Source organism: Drosophila sechellia, chromosome 3L (genome assembly GCF_004382195.2).
Source record: "Drosophila sechellia strain sech25 chromosome 3L, ASM438219v1, whole genome shotgun sequence".
Lineage (NCBI taxonomy): Eukaryota > Metazoa > Arthropoda > Insecta > Diptera > Drosophilidae > Drosophila > Drosophila sechellia.
Window position 1 is genome coordinate 7,227,168 of NC_045951.1, and position 18,680 is coordinate 7,245,847.

The following is an 18,680-nucleotide window of genomic DNA, read 5'->3' on the forward strand; positions in this document are numbered from 1 at the left end:
CCAGGTTTTTCAATATAATCTGCGAATCTAGCAAAACTACCAAAGGTGGGGAAAAGACTGAGCAAAGAGAGATACCTTTTGTGCAAAACTATCCATTTAGTGAATAAAATTTTGAATAACCTTTAAAGTGGCTTCGCCAGACTCTGAGAATAATATTCATTTTGATTTATTGATGTGTTTGTGCGTTCAACAGAAACTTTCCAAACTTAACACTAGTTAACTAAAAATACGCTTGATTCACATGCTTACAATTACATAATAATGCATTAAAAAGTCTTCAATAATAAATACATTTAGTTCAAAACTCAATTGAACGGAATGAGGAGGGCTATCTTATCATCATAATCAATTCAAAGCCGACGTGGAGCGTCTCCCGGCTAAAAAAAACTTCGATATTCATAAAATTCCACAAGTAAACTAAGGAAAGGCTCTTGGGGGACACAACGATTTTCTAAATGGTGGGTGGATGATCTGGGGGGATCTGACCCGGAAGGCACTACAAATGGTAGAATGCTGTCAATAATACAGGGGAGAGCTGTGAGAGGAAGGGGATCGATGGAAATTTCGAAATAAAAATATCAGTCGGTATGGTTGGTTTCTGCATGTTTGCTTTTCGAAGAGCGACATCGATATCGATATACGAATGTGGAAGAGCGAATGGCTGTGAGAATCAGAGATGTTTCTTTTCCTTCAGCGGCGAATCCTTGGCGCTATCTGCCTGCTGGACCGCAGCGAACGTCGTGCGCGAGAAGGGATCCACACTCGCATCCCTGAAGGTCTTCTTCTGGGTCGGCACACTCTTGGCCGGCGCCGATGTAGCATGTGTGGTGGGTGCGGCGGACCCGGATTGGGCACTATGCAAATGCGTCTGGCTCCCCTGACCACCCAATCCTCCGATCAGCGACTGGTGAGGACTAAAGAAAGCGGCTGATGCTGTGCCATTGCGCAAACACTGTTCAGATTCGCCGCCAAAAATGTGAGCCGATGAACTGCCGGACAGCGGGGCATCCAGCCAGCAGCGCTTCACGGATATGGCCAATTGATCCTTGGCCTTGAAGATCTGCTCAATAATCCCATCGATGAGCGAGCCAAGTGTGTCGTATTCATTGGGCACCATTCCATCGACACTGCTCTCGAAGTAGCTGAACATGGGAAACCAAACACGCGTCCTCTTGGAGTCGCTTTGCATGAGAGCCTGTGGAAACAAGTTATTATTAGAAAGCCCTTTCCTAAACCAAAACGAAGCTGTTAAATGCTCACCCTGTTATTTGCTAGAGTATGATAGTACAGAAACAGACGTGAGGTGATATAGAAGGCCACAAACACATCGATGGAGTAGTGCTCGTGGGCAGCCAGTATGAAGAATATGCCAAACATGTTGAGCAGCCAGGTCAGCGTGTGCAGGAAGTACAGATTCCGCGGCGTGTCTGAAGGATCAGAGTGTAAGTCAGTAAGCAACACCGGAAATATAAATAAATAACGCACATTCTGTGATAAAGAAGTTGAGCAGGGTCAAGGCCACCGTGTGACCACTAAACATATAATCGCCGCAGGTCCTCACTCCCTGAATGGACATGCCCAGGCCGCTCCAGATGCGATAGGCTCGCGACATGCGGATGATCAAGGCGCCCACCATGTCCACATTGGGATCATCGATGGCAAAATCCTTCTGGCTGCACTGCAGATGCGTTCCCGGCACGCTCAGCGACGTGATCAACATGGTGACGCAGCGCAGCAGGAAAACCGTGCCCGCCAGAGCAAAGAATCGCCTCAGTAGGACCAATCTGTACTTGTGGAAGGTTAGCACGACCACCCAAATGGTGAACAGTAGTGAGCCGGTTATTTCGCACATATTGAAGGCCCACGGAATATGCGGCACGTTGTCCAGGAAGATGTCCGGCAGCGGCGGATAGCGTTTCATATCCGGAACCCGCTCGTGCACAATGACCATTGTTAACGATGTTATCCAGGTGACAACGAACGAGTAGCCTGTTGATGGGACAAAAAATATGGTGTTACCATGCGGATTTCGAGTGTGACTAATTTGGCTCAGCAGGCGGAAAAAAAATAGTCATGGAATTGGCCATTTGCAACCATAATCTATAAACTGTCTACATATAATTTCTTAAAACGTTTTTAAATTGAGCTGAAGATGGCGAATTTATAAAGTTGAATCACAATTATGACTAAGCTCGAGATATCAGAGCAAATGTATGTTTTTCTGATAATAATCTTTGTTTGTATAATAATTTAGTATATAATGCGCAAACCTTTTAACAAAGAAAATGAAACCATTTTATTTTCGTATTATTATTGGTAGTGTGTTTTACCCCGTTCCGAAAGTGATAAAAGTGTAGTAGTTACTACCAAAAGTATTATTATTCAGCAGCTTTATCTGCCAAAATGTAGGCTTTATCTATTGAAATGGCCATGACAATAGAAAAACAAGCATAGTCTGTAATGATAAATGCATTATCGAAATAAAAAGCCACTGATAGCAAATTAGCCTAGATAAGCCCGTTGTTTCGTTTGAACTTTGATCGCTTAAACATTTTATATATTTCTCAAGCGAATCATAATTTTACAGAACCTTCCTTTTTTAATTAATAAGCTAGAACTTGTCAATAGATAAATAAATAAATGCTAAAATTCAACACGCGACTGGTTACTGTGTTTATGTTTTTCTTTGCCGCTAAATTTGTTGAAAATTTCCCAGTAAGCCAGCCGATTGAAGGGTATAATAAACAAATGGGAATTTGAAATTTAACACACGCAAAGTTACACAAAAATAACAAAACCAATTAGCCAGAATGAGCGGCATATGAGTGCACAAATAAATGCGAGCGACGTCTCCACAAATAACCTCCGAAGTGCTCAAAATAAATAATAGTAACGCGTCGCCAGTAGTGACCAGTAACTATTATTAAAGTTAGAGTGACGTATCTCTAGAATTTATAGCAAATGAACCCATGAACTCGAAGGTAAATTCGTTTACTTTCGTAGGTTGGGTACTACTAACCAGAAACTATAAATGGGATTTAATGACGTATGGTATGATTAAACATTTATAACACGCGTGACATTGAAACCATTATTATTGGCCTATCGCTGAGGTAGTGATTGGATTGAGTGATGTACTCCAGAAATAGATTTTCTAATTAAAGCAATGTTTGAAAAGCGTTTGTTTCTGGTAACAGAATTTGAAGAACAAGAACTAAATATTAAATCTTTCCTAGCTTATTGGTATTATTATTAAGGCAAATGATAGCAAAAGTCTGATAAAATGCAGCACAGTGTTTATGTAATACATTATTTCGTTTTAAAGTTAACTGGGCAAATCGCCAATATATTGTTCCATATGCCTGAGCTTCTTATCTACATATATGTATGTATATACTAGTCATACCCATGGGGAAACCTCTTACTTCTCGGCTATCGCAAGGAAAGTTTATGCCTGAACTGCGCTATATAGAGAAAAGCGAAAAGCTATCGAGAATTGGCACACGACCGATAAGCCCGCCGAAGCAATCAATGGACAATTGACCTTCGTAATTGAAGAGGGGGGCAGGTTGTGGACCACTCACCTAAGCTCATGGCGGTCTTGAAGTATTCCGGTGGAACATAGCGTCCGCCCATGCGCAAATAGGTATCGCAATCGGACACATAGCTGGGGCATTCGGCCTGCGGACAGGGGCACGTGGATGAGGACGGTGGACCGCAGCCGGTGCTGGCTAGTGGCATGTAGACTGAGTTACCGTTCCCATGGCTCTCGATGCCCAGCATTACGGATTCCGCAGAGCTGTTCTTCACCAGTAGCTGCAGCTTGAGCACGGCTAGCCAGAATTTCTTGAGCTCGCCGAAGGTGAGTTTGTAGCCCAACTTGTAGCGCATATCACGTACATCATCCTCGGTGAGGGAGAGCAGCACCTCGCCGTCGATGGCCTCCTGGCGCAGGCAGTCGAGCAGTGTTCTTGAAAAGTGCTCCATGCTGGTGGCCCAACTGGTCACATTCTCGATGGACCACTGGGCCACGAGTAACGGATCCACGGGCTCCGAATCTGGCGATCCATTGGTCAGGTGCATATCTGACGCCGCGTCGGGGTAGTGCGTCCGGGTCTCCTGATCCATTGTGACCAGTCCACCGCCCTCGGAACGTGGCTGAGTCACCGGATCGCCAATTTCACCGTCGCACATCGCGCTTTCTTTTTTTCCGTTCGATGTTCTTCTGGCTGTTTCTTATTCGTTCCAATTTTGCGATTTATCCAAAATCCAAAACAATTGTGCGGCCTAACTCAGATGGAGTGTAACATTTTTTCACTGATAGCTGCTGTTGCTGCTGCTGCGCATAATTAACACCTCACTTATTGCGCGTCCAGCGTTTGTTGATGTAAAAGCACATTTAATTTTTGGTTTGGTTACTTGTAAAATTCAGACTACTCAGTTGTTCCGTTCAGAGAGCGAGCGAGAGAGCAGAGCGGAGTGAGCAACTATGCTGGGGGCGGGAGCGAGATAACAACGCCGAACAGCTGACTTCGGCCATCGATAGTTCTTGGACAACGCCAACGTTATCGATGAAACAGTTACTGCCGGATTTAGTGCGTGTTCACACGGCAAAATTTGCTCTCGTAAAAGTCAAAAGGTTTAAAAGTCTTATCGTTAGCTTAATATTCTTTTAAATGAAACAATTTGAGGTGTCTGCCGTGTAGAGATTATTCAAAAATTACCGCTTGATTGTTATAAATCACGTTCGATAAATACGAATCCGTGGTGGAGAAGTGGAAGAGTGGAAACGGCCTCCAAAGCGAAGATATCGAAGCCACCACAGCTTCGCTTCGTTAGCATTTTGCGAGCGGCAAAGTGATTTAATTGTCCTCGTGCGAATGTCTAGACAGAATTAATCCTTGAATAATATGAAGAAAGCCAAGCCGCTGCTGCACGACCATCTTATAACGATCCGAGTAAAGAAGGTGTGTTCATATCAGTAGTTTATATCCACAAACTATCCAGCTGCCCGATAGCCGGTAAATTCCCATGAAAGCAGCCCAAAAAAATAAAAACACAAAAACCCTTCGCAGGGCGGGGAATTTGGGCAAGGGAAAACAAGGTTAGGTCGAAGGCTACCCGCATTGTGTGCTTATTGCGCTCTACTTTCGATTTCAGTATCTGGAGGAGCACATCGGGGAAACCTACCTGGATGTGAAGCAGATGACCAGGGAGTTGATGCAAAAGTATCCGGAATATTCACGTCGCAAATTCGGACCATTCAGACAGCTGGTGCACCAAGGTAAACATGAAACATAGTGTTGTTTTTGTTTTTAACTAATATTTCTATTGCAGCATTCTCGATCATTTCGGAAAGCTACAACTTGGACAAGGTAAGCAGTTCCGAGGAAGATTGTGTTAGCGAGGATTCCGAGGCACCACCCACGAATAGTGTAATGAACAATATGATGAACAGCCTGTACAGTCAACCAAGAAAGCCGCTGGCGCCCAAGCCAATCAGCGAGCCCATCGATATATCCAGTGGAGACGAGAACGAAGATGACTCCAATACAAACACCACCAACGGAGATGGAGGAGCTGCTGCACCTGCTCCTCCTCCTACTCCAGCAGTGCAGGGCAGCGCTTTGAAACGCCTGATGCAGGACGTGCCAGAGATCGCAGTGGCTACAAAGAAAGGTGGGTTACCAATCCATTAGTCTATGACTTGGTTAAATGACATTCTTTATTAGTAGCTAGACCGAATACTATTCACGCCGGCAGTGCGGATACCATTCAAAAGCGTAAGTTATTTGAAATACTTTTGCGAAATCAATGAAACCTAAACCTTTTGTTTTAGTGCACCAAGTTGTGGGCAATAGGGCGAAAAGTCTTTCAGAGGACGCCGTACCGCGTTCCAAAGATCACCGTAATGTGCCTGGCTTATATCAGCAGTTGCACCAAAACCCAAGTCGTGATCGCCTCCGGAAGTTCAAAAGGGATCTGGAGGTGCAGCACCCCACGGAAAGTTTCCGGGACATTGGTGGCATGGATAGCACTCTTAAGGAGCTGTGTGAAATGCTGATCCATATTAAGTCGCCGGAGTTCTACTTTCAATTGGGACTATTGCCTTCGAGAGGTTTATTGCTGCATGGACCGCCAGGCTGTGGCAAAACCTTTCTTGCTCGTGCCATTAGCGGGGTGTGTTTTATAACTAAAAATAAATTGTTATTTCACATATAAATAATCTCTGCTTTACGACACAGCAACTAAAAATGCCTCTGATGGAAATACCGGCCACGGAGCTAATTGGTGGCATCTCTGGTGAGTCGGAAGAGCGGATTCGCGAGGTCTTTGATCAGGCCATTGGCTACTCGCCTTGTGTGCTTTTCATCGATGAGATCGACGCCATCGGTGGAAATCGTCAGTGGGCCTCCAAGGATATGGAACGTCGCATTGTTTCGCAGCTGATAAGCAGCTTGGACAACCTGAAGGCCAATGAGTTTGGCCAATCAGTTGTCGTCATAGCGGCCACCACGCGTCCCGATGTCCTGGACCCTGGACTACGTCGCATCGGTCGCTTCGATCACGAAATTGCCATACACATCCCGTCGCGGAAGGAACGTCGTGAAATCTTACGCATCCAGTGCGAAGGCTTGTCCGTCGATCCGAAGCTAAATTATGATAAGATTGCAGAGCTAACACCGGGTTATGTCGGTGCTGATCTGATGGCTCTCGTCAGCCGGGCAGCTTCTGTGGCCGTAAAGCGTAGGTCCATGAAGAAGTTCCGTGAACTGCACGCTGCCAGTGAGAAGAACATGACAACGGTAACTTTGGATGACGACGAACCCAGCGAGGACGCAGATGAACCAACACCTGTGGCTGACTCAAAAGATAAAGAAGAAACTGCAAAAGATGCAGAGGCAGAACAAAAGACAGATGGTGACAAGGAAACATCTGATAAGGATAAATCAGAAGGCGACTCGCCCAAAATTGAAACCCCCAAGAAAGCGACCAACGGCAAATCATTGATGAAGTCGCCGAAGAAAACACCGAAGAAATCAGCGGAGCAACCAACGGACGCAGCCATGGATGTGGACGAAGTCGCTCCCGAGGAGCCGAAAAAAGCCGTTGAGCAGGAGGTGGATTCTTCCTCCTCCAACGACGAGTACTATGAACCCACACTGGCCGAGCTGACCAATTTTCTTGACAACCCCCCCGAGGAGTTTGCCGACCCAAACTTCTGCCTAACTCTCATCGATTTCGTAGATGCCATTAAGGTGATGCAGCCATCGGCCAAGCGCGAGGGCTTTATAACAGTGCCAGACACCACGTGGGATGACATTGGTGCCCTAGAGAAAATTCGCGAAGAGCTCAAGTTGGCTGTCTTGGCACCAGTTAAGTATCCAGAAATGCTGGAACGTCTTGGGCTGACAGCTCCGTCAGGTGTTCTGCTATGCGGTCCGCCGGGTTGCGGCAAAACACTTTTGGCCAAGGCTATTGCCAATGAGGCTGGCATCAATTTCATATCGGTGAAGGGCCCCGAGCTTATGAACATGGTAAGATAATTGAAATGTTGTATATTTCTTGCATTGCTCATCATGTGTGTATATTGTATAGTATGTCGGCGAGAGCGAACGCGCTGTCCGTGCCTGTTTCCAACGTGCCCGTAACTCTGCACCCTGCGTCATCTTCTTCGACGAGTTCGACTCCTTGTGCCCCAAGCGATCGGATGGTGGCGATGGTAACAATTCGGGCACTCGTATCGTTAACCAACTGCTGACCGAAATGGATGGCGTCGAGGAGCGCAAGGGTGTGTACATATTGGCGGCCACCAACAGACCTGATATCATTGATCCGGCCATCCTGCGACCGGGTCGCCTGGACACCATTTTGTACGTGGGTTTCCCCGAGCAGAGCGAACGTACCGAGATTTTGAAGGCCACCACAAAGGTACAATTTTGCTGATATTTCATTCGATCAATTATATTTAAATAATTTTTTTCTTTTCCATCGCAGAACGGAAAGCGTCCGCTTCTGGCCGACGATGTGGATCTCGATGAAATTGCTGCCCAAACCGAGGGCTATACTGGCGCAGATTTGGCAGGATTGGTCAAGCAGGCCTCCATGTTCTCCCTGCGTCAATCTCTCAACAACGGCGACACAAATCTCGACGATCTGTGCGTACGCAGCCAGCATTTCAAGGAAGCTTTGCAGCAGCTTCGGCCCTCCGTTAACGAACAGGTAAGAATGCCTCAATATATTGTTACTTATACTTAATAAACGTGTATTTATTAACTAAACAGGACCGCAAAATATACGATAAACTGCGCCTGAAATATGCTGCACCTAGGGTACCCACCCTAAATGATAAGTAAACCGATCAACAATAATGAGTTTGTTTTAGCACCATCGCGAACCAATTTAATTGTAAATTGCGAAATGTTACCCAGAAAAAACAATTTAACCTACCATGTGAAATGCGTAGAGGAGAAATGTATTTTGTTTTTGGTTCGTTTAAATTTTTTTGTAGTAACTTACAAAATAAAAGTTAAACTATTTGGGTTCATCGCAGTTTAGTTTGACTTACACATTTAATTTCACGTTGCCACACTAATCACAAAAAAAAGTTCTAAACTTATAGGAGCACCAGTGACACTGGCGAAGAAATGGTAGATTTGCCACGGCTGGTCAGAATCACGCCATCTCCACCGCCCTGTCCATCACGACTGAGTCCGGATCGTTTTATCGGTGGATAATGCGGCTCCATTTGCCGCGGGAAGAGTCCGGGCTGCAGGGCTTGAATGCCCTCGGGCAGATCTTGGGCTTCACGTGCCTTTAAGCTCTTTTGCAGCCGTACAATGTTCTCGTGCTGCGAGCGAAACGTGCGCTTGGATCGCTTCTTCTTGGACGTGGTTTTGGCAAAATCGCCACCAGCCGCATTGGTCTCTTCCGTGGGCGTTGACGTATTCACGATTGCCACGCCCTCATTACTGCTTTCGTTACGAGCCGGCCACGGCAGTGGTGGCTCCTTTTCACGGACAATCTGATGCCGCAGATCAAAGGAGCGCTTGCACATCTCTCGGATACCGTACCAACTTTCGTGGCCAATTTGACTGATCATCTCCACTGGCGGTTGAAAGCCGAGCTCTCGAGATGGCAGCTCCATTACCAATGCCATCGGCACTTTCAACACTCCATAGACGTAGTCCACAACGGATCCGGCAATGGTTCGCTTGGTCAGACAGCTGATGCTACCCGTTCGGTACTCCCGGCCATTGTAGGACTTGATCGCACTCTTGCCGGAACTCGCCAGGGAGCTCAATTCACGCCAGTAAATCGGATTGTCACGGCAGTAGCCCCAAGGGTACATGATACTTTGGCCATACGAGTGCAGGGACAAAAAGAACAGGAGGTTCGAACTCATCCTGTCGAGAATGCACCTCATGGCCCGCGTTTCCGGCTCGGAAAACGGACTTTCACCCTTGTATGTGTTACGGTTGATCTTGCTGGGCCCGCTGTTCCAGAAGATGTCGTAGTTACGGTTGCAATCAGTGCCCACAAATTTGATGGACTTGTGTGGCCGGCGGTTTTTGCGCCACTTGGGATTCTAGCATGGAGTTGGAAAATGTGAGGAGTGGTAATTGGTAAATCTGATAAAATCTTTTCTTACCTTGGTGCGGGAGTACTCGTAGCCATCGGGATTGACCAGCGGAACGATGATGAAGCGCAGCTTCCGTAGCACCTCGATGTTCCTGGTGTAGCGCTCCGTCAGCTGGTAGATGCAATTGAGGGCCGTGGAGATGCTTATCCATTCGCGGGCATGTGTGCCAGCCTCAATGAAGACAGTTTTCCGGCAATGCTCACCCACGTGGATCACCGGAACGGTGAATCGTCCATTGGGGCCGATTTCGAAGAGCCGGGGTAAGTGCTCCCGTATTTGCGGCGAGAGCTCCACGTTCTCCGAGTTCATCCAGTTGATCTCCAGACCTCGAATCTCGCGCTTCTCGTGCGTGTGGCCCAGGATGTGGACGTGCACGAAGTGTGGATACCGCTGTTCCAGATACTGCAGATACTGATTGATCTGCTTGTACTCCAGATAGGTGTGCAGGATGTCCGGTCGAGGGATGACCAGCCTGCGAAGCGCCGTAGCGGCATCTGTACGGCTCCGATCCTTTGCAGTCTGATTTTTACGTTTGGTTATGGTGGCCATCGCAGAGCAAACGATAGAATTTTAACAGAGAAACAAACAAGAAAAAGATTTATCACTTGAGAATTTAAGTATTTGTACCCTTCGTATGCTAGAAGCACAAATGAAAACTGAGATTTCGATCGGCAGTGACACCTAAGTGGAATCACCCAGGCCTGCTGGGTGCCTCGCTCACCTGGCACTTGATGTTCAGGTGCAGCCGCTCGACCACGAGCAGAGCCAGCCGTGTGCCCTGCTTGGGTTTGTCCTCCATTGTGCGGGCCTGGAGCAGCGGACGCTTGGGTTTTGTACTCCCGAGTGGCGAAATTCGTACTCCCACAGAAAGACCAACTCCCCCCATTGAGTTGCTCCTGCTGATGCACGGCAAGAAAATCGATACAAGTTGTTGGTAAGATCGTTAAATTGGAATAGCCTCTATTGGCAATAGAATTTTGCAAGATTAAGTAAGTTAAATGTAAGTAATTAGTTACATTTAACTTTTATCGGTATAGTATGAGAAATCTTTCTACCTAATTGGTCTCATTTGTGGTCTCATTTGTGTGTAAATTTTTTATAGGTTTTTTTTCGAGTGTGCGGTTCGCAGTGGGTAAATGGGACAGCGACAACGTTTAATAAGTTGGGCACGGTAGCATGTAATGCGGAATTGGATTTGGATTCCGGCTCGGAATCGGAATCCCCCAGCCTGGCTGCAGCTGCCACAAAACGCAAATATGCTAAATGTCAGACAGGAGGACGGGGTGGCTTGACTGGCTGGGAATGGGCGCTGGAGGAGCAGCGACGTGGGCGTCCAAAAGCGCAGGAGGCGCCTACTAATGCAAATAAACAGGGACTCCAGTTGCTGGCGTGCAGCCTGGGAAACGAGCCACGAGGATTTGGAGGAGGAGCCGTTGCTGTCCTTCTCCGGTTAAGCGTTTTGCAGCGAAGTTCATTTGTGGAGCTGGGCTTCCTGATTACACTGAGCTGCAGGCAAATAATTATATCCATAAATTAATCTTTTAGTTTCAGAACGCTATCAGACATTTGCCATATAAAATGCTTAAATATTTAACGTTTTTAATTGTTTTTTTTATTCATTTGCATAAAATGTAGGTTTTGTTTAAATAATATTATATCTTATTGTGCAGCAATAATATTTTCCATATATTTGACAAATATTCCACCTCAAGGTGCTCATACTTTTCCGACAACTTGTTGCCTAGTGTAATATGCTTCCTATGTCCTGGCAAATGTCATGTCAACGCAAAAGTCAAAAGTGCGCGGCAGTTCGGTGCAGGACCACCCACAAAAATTTATGGAGTCCTTAACTGAATCCATATAAATTGGTATAAATATGTATGGCATATAGCGGGAGCAACGCAACCAGTTGATTTATACAGGAAGCATGTTCGTGTTGATTTTCATTTAACGGTCTTTTAGTCAACTTCCTGACACAGTGACTGCCATATATTTACGTCTGGCTATGTCTACATAATACGTTGCTATTTCCTTATCGGTTGTATACCCTTTTACTTTAGTAAATTAAATTATTCTTAGATGCTTAGGAACTTGGTTAGTTATTTAATTTAAAATTTGTGTTCTTGAAATAGCTATTTATTTATAATATTTATATCTTTATCATTTTACATTAGAAATAAAATGATATTTTTGTGGAACCAGATACCAATTTAGCTGAAAAAGGCTATTTACATAAGTAGCCCCTTTAAAATACTCTTTGCAAATATGTTCCTGTTTTTTTCAGTGTGGAACTATGCATAAACACGCAAGGACTAAAACCAAATGGATGAATGGAGCAAGTGAAGCCTTTCCCAGTCAGTAAGTCAGTCGGTTGTCGGTCGTCCTTCTGCGGGGCTAAAAGTTAAAGGGGAAACCCCTTTTCAAGTATGCATTATGTCATTAGCATGTTGGCCAATATAAAGGGCCAAACTTTGTTGAATTCGGGGCCGTTTTTTTTTCTTGCCAGGAATGACGGCTGTCTCCTGTCTTTTGTTCGAGTTGCGATGACGAAACGTAATGTAGCATAAAACTGTTTACGAATTAACGAAATTCCAAACAATTATGCCCAAACGAATACGGATTTGCTGGCAAAGTTGTGTTGCCTGGACCTGCCCCAATGAGCTGGATTTTTGTCATGTGGCAGGGCAATTTAACTTTGTGCAATTTGTCATAGTTTGTGAGGCAATATTCTGATTACTTTGATTGCTATGCGAGCACAAGATGATTACTCACTCCTATGCAAACAATAAACGCTCTATTAAATAAGCATAAGTAAGCTGGAATTTGATCTTAAAAGTAAATTAGTTTATACTGCTATCACTTGAATTTATTCCTTTTCAGCTCGCATTTCCGCTCCCAAGCGAAGATTTAAGTTTTCATGTTCATGGTTAAGGCCAAAACGCATCTATTGTCACCAGTGGGTTTTCAGATGCAAATAATTCGGTCGAAAACGCGACAAAAACAATGGCCATGCCTTGAGTCGAACAATACCGAAAGCCAAATAGATACCTCCTTATACGAACATATAATCATGTACATATGTATATAAGCCTTTAAGCTAATGCGATCGTCGCGTGGAGATTGTGAATTAATTTGCTGGGGAAGTTGAATGCCCTTTGGGCTGCTGTGAAGATGTGGCGGTGTCTGGATTTGGTTAATAAATAAACTAAAATGATTTAGAAGCCGACTAGAGCGGGCTGGCATTAAGCCAAGTGGTGCCATTAAGCCACAGAAGTCGCACCAAATTTCAAATGTAAATTATTTCAGCCAAACAAGTTGTTTTTCGGATCGGTTTAGCACCGGAAATATGCGATATGGCGGTTCATCGATTGTTTATCTGTCAAATTCCCTATCGAAAAAACTGCAGGCGGAAGTGCCGGAAGCTATGGCCAAGTGTTATAATTACACACAAAAGCGGTCCGAAACGAATGGTGCCGAAAGCAAATATAAATATCAGACGATGAGTTGGACATTGAGTGACCTGGCTTCTGGCGGCGATCACAATGATGATGATCTCTTCACGAATTAATGAACTCAATAAATGCGTATTTAGACGCCAAACGGTAACTGTAATGAACTGAACCCATCGCACTATTGTTTCCGGCTTTTTGGGGCCCAGTGACCTTGTCCGTTTTTGGCCAAAATATTCGAAAGTTCAGTGCTCCAATAGTATGGACCACCTCCAGCACGAGCACATCTTGAACTTTCAAATCGAAACGCTAAGGAACACTCATCATCATGATGACATTAGGAAGCGAGTTTGTCTATAAAAACCAGAAAATTAACTAGCAGCGGCTTCAGAATCGATTCACGAATCGACAGATGCGGATGCAAAAGCCACAAAATAAGCCAGAACAAATTGTTAGTGCGGATCAAACAAAAGTGATTTCGAGACAAACGAGTTTTCGATCTACCAAAAAAAAAAAAAAAATACGAATAAAATTCCCAATCAATTAAAGAAAAGAAAAAGTACAGATTAAAGGGAATCGGACCGGTGAATAAATTATGCAAAAATATCACAAAAGTTCTTAGCCGAAAGTCGGAGTATTTATAATGGTCAAGACGCGTGCCCAAAATCTCGTCTCGTGACGCGTTTGCCGCTTTATTTCGGAACTTTAAAAACTGGTCGCAAAGCCCGACCTTGACACTCACTTTTCTAAACAATCGACTCTCGGATCCGAGACCATTTTTCGGCCAAGATCTCGTCTTCTTTCGCGGCCGCTTTACAAACCGCCCGTCAGTCTTCCGCCGGACCGGAGATGGAACGCACGGATCGCGTCCGCTGAACAGAGTTTCTTTTAGTATTATAATATTTTCCCCAAGCTAATCACTTCAACTAAGAGCTCTTGAAAAACTGAAACTCTTACCCAATCGCCTACAGTGTGCAGCGTGCAAACAATAAAACAAACAAACAGCCAAACAAAAGTGCAAAAATAAAAATCTTACAAATACGTGCGGCTGTCCATGCAAAAGCATATTTTAATACATAATTAGCCAAAGATCGTGGAAGCATCTCGGTGCATGTGCACAGTATATACATATATATATATATATAAAATTTACATATAAATGGTAAAAATGTGGCAGGGAATCGTGTGCAGCTTGGCTTTATGCCTCGTCGGATTGGCGGATCTCAGCAACGCCAACAATCTCGCCGGCTACGAAGGGTAATATCATCAGCAGCGGCTACTCGCATTAATTTTAAATTACAACGTTACCAAAAGGTAGCAAAAAAAAGCCGAAATACGTAATATACATCAATTTTAAACGTTTTTTGTTGGTCAGTGGTCGAGTGTTGTTTCTAGCTGATTAACTGGTTTTCGCATCGCATCCATGATCATGGATCCATGATTTTTTAGGTTGGTTTTGATGATCCCTCACTGCCCGGATCAGGTCCACAGTTTTAAAAAAAATAAGTGTATTAACCAAAACTAAAAGTAGTAATGCTCAAATGGTCAATTAAATGATTTATAGAGAATAGGGCCAAATCTAAAAACTATTTCATTAGGTTACAAAATATGCATCTGCAAAAATTTACAATACTAAGTAAAATATTCAAAATTTTATCAAATTTCTCATGCTTATTATTTTGAGATATTTAGCTCACTAAATTAATATTTATGATTTTTTTAACTAATACAAATTGCTCTGTTTTAGAAATATTTTGATTGTGTGCTTTTCGTTGAACAATGAAAAACTTGATTTGTGTTTTGGATACTAAGTGCACTTTGTTGAACATCTTAAAATATGCAAACAGCATAAAGGCGCATCTAACCATAGGATAAAAAAAAGCTGTATGTTTTTAAATAATTTTTTTCTTATTGTTGTTGGCCTAGTCCATGGTCATTGGCCGTGATTAGAAGTCATCATAATGAGCAGGGCTAAACGTTTTGTCGTTTGGTCAATGACCAACAGATGTACATACATACATTCATTCAGCAATTCCGTTGATAATTGCCAGACATTTGCAATTGGCAAGCGATCGCAGTGCAAACTGTTTGCCAAACATGCCACGCCCCCATCGCGCATACATCCCCGCCTGTCATTGGCCCATGTGGCGTATGAGTAATGATGGCTTTGTGGTTGCAGAACTTCCGACTGGAAGACCGTATCGAAATGAAAAGCATACTTCCGAATAAATACTGGCCAGATGTTGGGTTTCCTAACCGTTTTCAAGTTCGAAAACATAAAGATATGCATGCAGAGTGATGTAAACATTTTCACAAGGCCAAGTTGGACAATAGGTTTTGATTTGATTAAATAGGCGTTGGGAAAATTTCGAAAATAGATCGTAACTTTTAAGTTTGAAAAATGAGGACCGCTGGCTATTTTATTTTGGCCAACTGTTTGGGGCGTCTTGTTAAATTATCATCGAATGCCGTTGGCCGGCTCACGTGATTAGCTTTTGTGTGGCATATAATAGCAGATCATAATGCAACAATGCCCCCTGCCACCCACGAAATCGCATAATGCAAACGAGATAAATATGTATGTTTTGTTGCTTCACTATTCACATATTTGTATGTATTTTCTTATAAATGTGTGTGGAATTTCGAGAGATGATAAATTGGCCACCGATTCCCTGCGAGTTGGCAAAGAGCCAACAAACAGCGGCCAGCAGTCGTTTTGCATAAATTTATGAATCAACAACTCAATTTGACGCCAGGCGAGGGCGAGCCATAAATTAATTTGTTGTCCAATTAGTTTGAGACATGTGGAGCAATCATCGGGATTTGCCGCCGCTAGATTATGATTATCTGGCAATCCGGTGTATCAGTTACTTTTAGTTTCAAACAAAAAATGGGTTTGCTGAAGACAACTAGCAAAAGGTTCGAAAATGTTTTGCTGTTAAATTAATTAAACGCCTGCCAACTGAATGTTAATATTTATTTGTCCAAACAACGCGTATCTCAACAATGAATTAATTAACACGTATCTACCAAAACAATTTATAACCCAACCTTGACATACTCACTGGAAATTATGGCTTTAAAATTGTTGGCAAAATTAACTAATTTTATTTTGGATAAATACTTAAACTTGTAATTTAATTTCATTAAATTTTAAAATCCTTATCCCAGTTATACAAAATACACGGTGCAACATGGAGACGAGGATGCCTTCAAGTACATGGTCGACCTGCAGACGAACGACGCGGAGCTGGACTTTTGGCTACTGACCAGAAACTCCTCCGTACTGACTGTGAGTCCCAGGCGGAAGACGCAGTTCGAGGCGAGTCTTTCCAGTTTGGGAGTCAGCTACGAGATGCAGCCGCTCATGGAGCTGATGGCGGCCCTTCAAGCGAACAGTTCCTTCGCCGAGGATAACTACGATGCGGAGTACGAGGAGTGCCAGCAGGGGGAGTGCCAGGAGGCGGAGCGACCACGTCGAAGGGCTCGTCGTCAGGCTCGCGGCTTCTTCTCTCACTATCCGCGGTATCACGAGGTGCTCAGCTTCATGAGCGGCTTGGCCGCTAGATATCCGCAGTACTGCCGCTATGAATCCTTGGGTCGTTCCAACGAGGGCCGGCACATAGCTGCTCTCTCGATTTCTCTGAACAGTAGGGTACGTCCTCGCCGAGTGGCCTATATTCAGGCAGCCACCCACGGTAGGGAGTGGATTACCACGCAGACCGTGCTCTACTTGGCCTACGAACTGCTGAGCAATCTGCGCGCCTTCACGAGAGTCCTGCAGGATGTGGAGATCTTCCTGGTGCCTCTGGTCAATCCCGATGGCTATGAATACACGCACACGACGGTAAGTGAGGGGGTGTAACTAACTTATTTACTAATGCATATAATCCAAATAAGTTGGATACATTTGTTATGTCAGCTAGGGCAACTTATAAGTATTTATAAATATATAAACTTAAATTTATATAATATATAAACAACGAAATATCAAAGATTCGAACATGTGTTGAACAAGTCTTGCTCATTTATCTTGTAATACATATACGCTTTAAATATTCATTGAAAAGCTGAGGGAAAACACATAAATTATTTTAGTGAAAAGTGTCATTTGAAAAGTGCTTGGATGTCACGGGATTTCAAATACATTTTAAATATATGTTTAATGTTCTTGCGTGCTCATAAACTGCCAGTTTAAATGATCACATGAATTTTGAGCATAAGTAACCTAAAAAATACATATTTCACATAATATTTAATTGCTCTTATGTTTATTGTTTATTGAATTTGATAAATATTTTACATACTTTGCAGGATCGTTTCTGGCGCAAGAATCGTCATCGTTATGCGGGTCATTCCTGCTCCGGCGTGGACATCAATCGCAACTTTGGAAACCACTGGAACTACCAGGGAGCCAGCCAGAACGTAAGTCACACATTGACCCCGACATTGACCTTCGCCACGTAATCCGTGCCAAAATTCTTTCCACTCCCAAATCCAACAGCTCTGCTCGGAGGTGTACTCGGGCACTGCACCCAACTCGGAGCCGGAGACCTCGGCGGTGGTGCGGTATCTGGAATTCAATCGAAACCGTGTGAAACTCAGCCTGGATGTTCACTCATTTGGCAAATTCATTTTTTATCCCTACGGCTATGCGAAGTGAGTACGGGCGGAAAGTGGAGTGCAGCCACCCTGATTTCCATGTTGCATGTACCATGTCCGAAAATCCTCGGCTGTGGCTGAAGGCCCCACCAGCGGGTGGCCCCGAAAGAAATTCAATTTACTTTTCAATTATTTGCTAAAAGCAATTAAACGCGAATATTTCTGCCAATGCAACCATTTAATTCATTTTTGTTGCACTGCTCGTTGAATACGAAAGTTTAAACTGATGACAGGCAAGCTAATAATTTTTAAAAAATTAGTTTTATCATTTTAAGGCCTGGAATAGTCATAATTAAAATCTTAAAAAATATGCGGGGTTTTCTTTGATTGTTTATATAAATGTTAATTTTGAAAACTCAACAAATTCAAATATTTTAAATTTGATGAAAAGAAATATTCATAATTAAACTGTTTATTAGATACATGATTTTTTCTGCTGCTATGTTTTTAATTATTTTTAAAATTTATAATTTCTCTCTGTGTAGAAACACCGTGCCACCCACCGTGGGAACACTGCGCTCGGTGGCTCTGAGGGCCGCCAACCAGATCGGCAGGTACCGTGGAACTCGCTACACCACCGGCACCTCCGCCTCCATTTTGTACGAGGCCTCCGGCAGCTTGGACGACTTCGCCTATGGCAATCTGGGAATCCCGCTGTCCTACACGCTCGAGCTGCCCGGTGACGAGTTCCATGTGCCCGCCCACGACATCATCCACGTCTGCAAGGAGACATTCGCCGGCTTCATCGAGTTCATTCGGCACGTCAGCCTTTACTAGGAGGCGCCACTGTAATTCCTAAGCCCTTAAGCAATTGAATTTATTGTTTGTTAAAACTAAAATGATAAGTGACCTCGTTATTAAGCATCAAAGAGATGAATAGTGAATAAATATTTCCGTTTAAATATTTCTTTATCACCTGAAAGGAA

The 18,680-nt window shown here is 43.9% G+C and overlaps 4 protein-coding genes across 6 annotated transcripts; 2 read left to right on the forward strand and 2 right to left on the reverse strand.

Annotated features, from left to right (window-relative positions):
- Positions 1–121: 121 nt before the first annotated feature.
- LOC6611138 (sphingomyelin synthase-related 1) lies at positions 122–4,472 on the reverse strand. The gene is made up of 4 exons (XM_002035659.2): positions 3,585–4,472; positions 1,486–1,989; positions 1,261–1,427; positions 122–1,195 (listed from the first exon to the last, which is right to left on the reverse strand). The coding sequence occupies exons 1-4, from the start codon at positions 4,192–4,194 to the stop codon at positions 671–673; spliced, it is 1,806 nt and encodes a 601-aa protein (XP_002035695.1). The 5' UTR covers positions 4,195–4,472; the 3' UTR covers positions 122–670.
- A 331-nt stretch (positions 4,473–4,803) lies between these two features.
- LOC6611139 (nuclear valosin-containing protein-like) lies at positions 4,804–8,548 on the forward strand. Of its 2 annotated transcripts, none has more exons than XM_032719970.1 (9): positions 4,804–4,967; positions 5,161–5,284; positions 5,338–5,679; positions 5,733–5,783; positions 5,840–6,180; positions 6,246–7,538; positions 7,600–7,932; positions 7,999–8,223; positions 8,286–8,548. In XM_032719970.1, exons 1-9 carry the CDS (start codon positions 4,911–4,913, stop codon positions 8,355–8,357), a joined length of 2,838 nt encoding a protein of 945 aa, XP_032575861.1. In that variant the 5' UTR covers positions 4,804–4,910; the 3' UTR covers positions 8,358–8,548. The 2 variants fall into 2 exon arrangements, with proteins under 2 accessions (XP_032575861.1, XP_002035696.1); XM_002035660.2 differs by having other exon boundaries at positions 5,736–5,783.
- On the reverse strand, positions 8,545–10,316 carry LOC6611140 (carboxypeptidase B). The gene is made up of 2 exons (XM_032719971.1): positions 9,653–10,316; positions 8,545–9,589 (listed from the first exon to the last, which is right to left on the reverse strand). Exons 1-2 carry the CDS (start codon positions 10,190–10,192, stop codon positions 8,618–8,620), a joined length of 1,512 nt encoding a protein of 503 aa, XP_032575862.1. The 5' UTR covers positions 10,193–10,316; the 3' UTR covers positions 8,545–8,617.
- A 3,149-nt stretch (positions 10,317–13,465) lies between these two features.
- LOC6611141 (carboxypeptidase B) lies at positions 13,466–18,676 on the forward strand. Of its 2 annotated transcripts, none has more exons than XM_002035662.2 (5): positions 13,466–14,349; positions 16,264–16,939; positions 17,407–17,517; positions 17,597–17,751; positions 18,240–18,676. In XM_002035662.2, exons 1-5 carry the CDS (start codon positions 14,252–14,254, stop codon positions 18,529–18,531), a joined length of 1,332 nt encoding a protein of 443 aa, XP_002035698.2. In that variant the 5' UTR covers positions 13,466–14,251; the 3' UTR covers positions 18,532–18,676. The 2 variants fall into 2 exon arrangements, with proteins under 2 accessions (XP_002035698.2, XP_032574970.1); XM_032719079.1 differs by lacking the exon at positions 13,466–14,349 and adding an exon at positions 15,968–16,011.
- Positions 18,677–18,680: the final 4 nt, after the last annotated feature.